The 841-nt window shown below is 39.8% G+C and overlaps 1 protein-coding gene across 1 annotated transcript; it reads right to left on the minus strand.

Annotated features, from left to right (window-relative positions):
• Window positions 1-286: 286 nt before the first annotated feature.
• LOC136157754 (non-histone chromosomal protein HMG-17-like) lies at window positions 287-553 on the minus strand. The gene has a single exon (XM_065919528.1). It carries the CDS (start codon window positions 551-553, stop codon window positions 287-289), a length of 267 nt encoding a protein of 88 aa, XP_065775600.1.
• Window positions 554-841: the final 288 nt, after the last annotated feature.

The following is an 841-nucleotide window of genomic DNA, read 5'->3' on the forward strand; positions in this document are numbered from 1 at the left end:
GCATTGGAAAAAGGTAGAAATAAACCCTGGAAAAAGCAGGAACTGATGATAAAGATGAATGAAACTGAAGACAAAAATTAAGATGGGGATGCAGATGGAATTAAGACCAGATAGAGATGGGGATGGGATAGAATCTGAGGATATGATGTGGATCAGAATGAGAATAAAGATAGAAATAAGGATCTGTAGGGATGGAGAATGGAGCCGAGGAGGGGAGTACAGAGATGGTGATAAGAGTGGAAATAGAATGGGATTGGAAACAGGAATAGGATGGATTCATGAAACTTCACTTGGTATCTCCAGCACCTTCAGCTTTCTGCATCTTGTCTGTTCTGGCAGCTCGATTTTTTGTAGGGTTATTCCCATCCTTGCTAGCATCACTCTTTTTCCCTTTGGGTGCCTTCTCTTTCTTCTTTGCAAGTGCCTTTTTAGGCTTGGGATCTGGCTTTGGAGGGGCAGGTTTAGCAGATAACCTTGTAGATCTTCTCTGTGGTTTGTCCTTCACCTTGGTTTTATCTCCTGTAGCATCAGCTTCAGTCTTTCTCTTGGGCATACTGGTAGACACACATAATGGGCATAATGAGCATAATGGTAACACGTAATGGTGTTAGACACACAGGGATGCTGTTATGTACAGGTTTTGTTTAGTCCACAGATCACTCTTCCCTCTTCTTCATTGTTCCTGTTATTAGTAAATCTCATCCAATTACATTCCCACAAATATTTTACAATATGCTTTTATGCTGGCATTTTCCTTGGGATTGCATTGAATCTACAAATCTATTTGAAGAGACTAAAAATATTACTCTTCCAATCCATAAATAACTCTTTCTATCTCTCT

This window comes from Muntiacus reevesi, chromosome 2 (genome assembly GCF_963930625.1).
Source record: "Muntiacus reevesi chromosome 2, mMunRee1.1, whole genome shotgun sequence".
Lineage (NCBI taxonomy): Eukaryota > Metazoa > Chordata > Mammalia > Artiodactyla > Cervidae > Muntiacus > Muntiacus reevesi.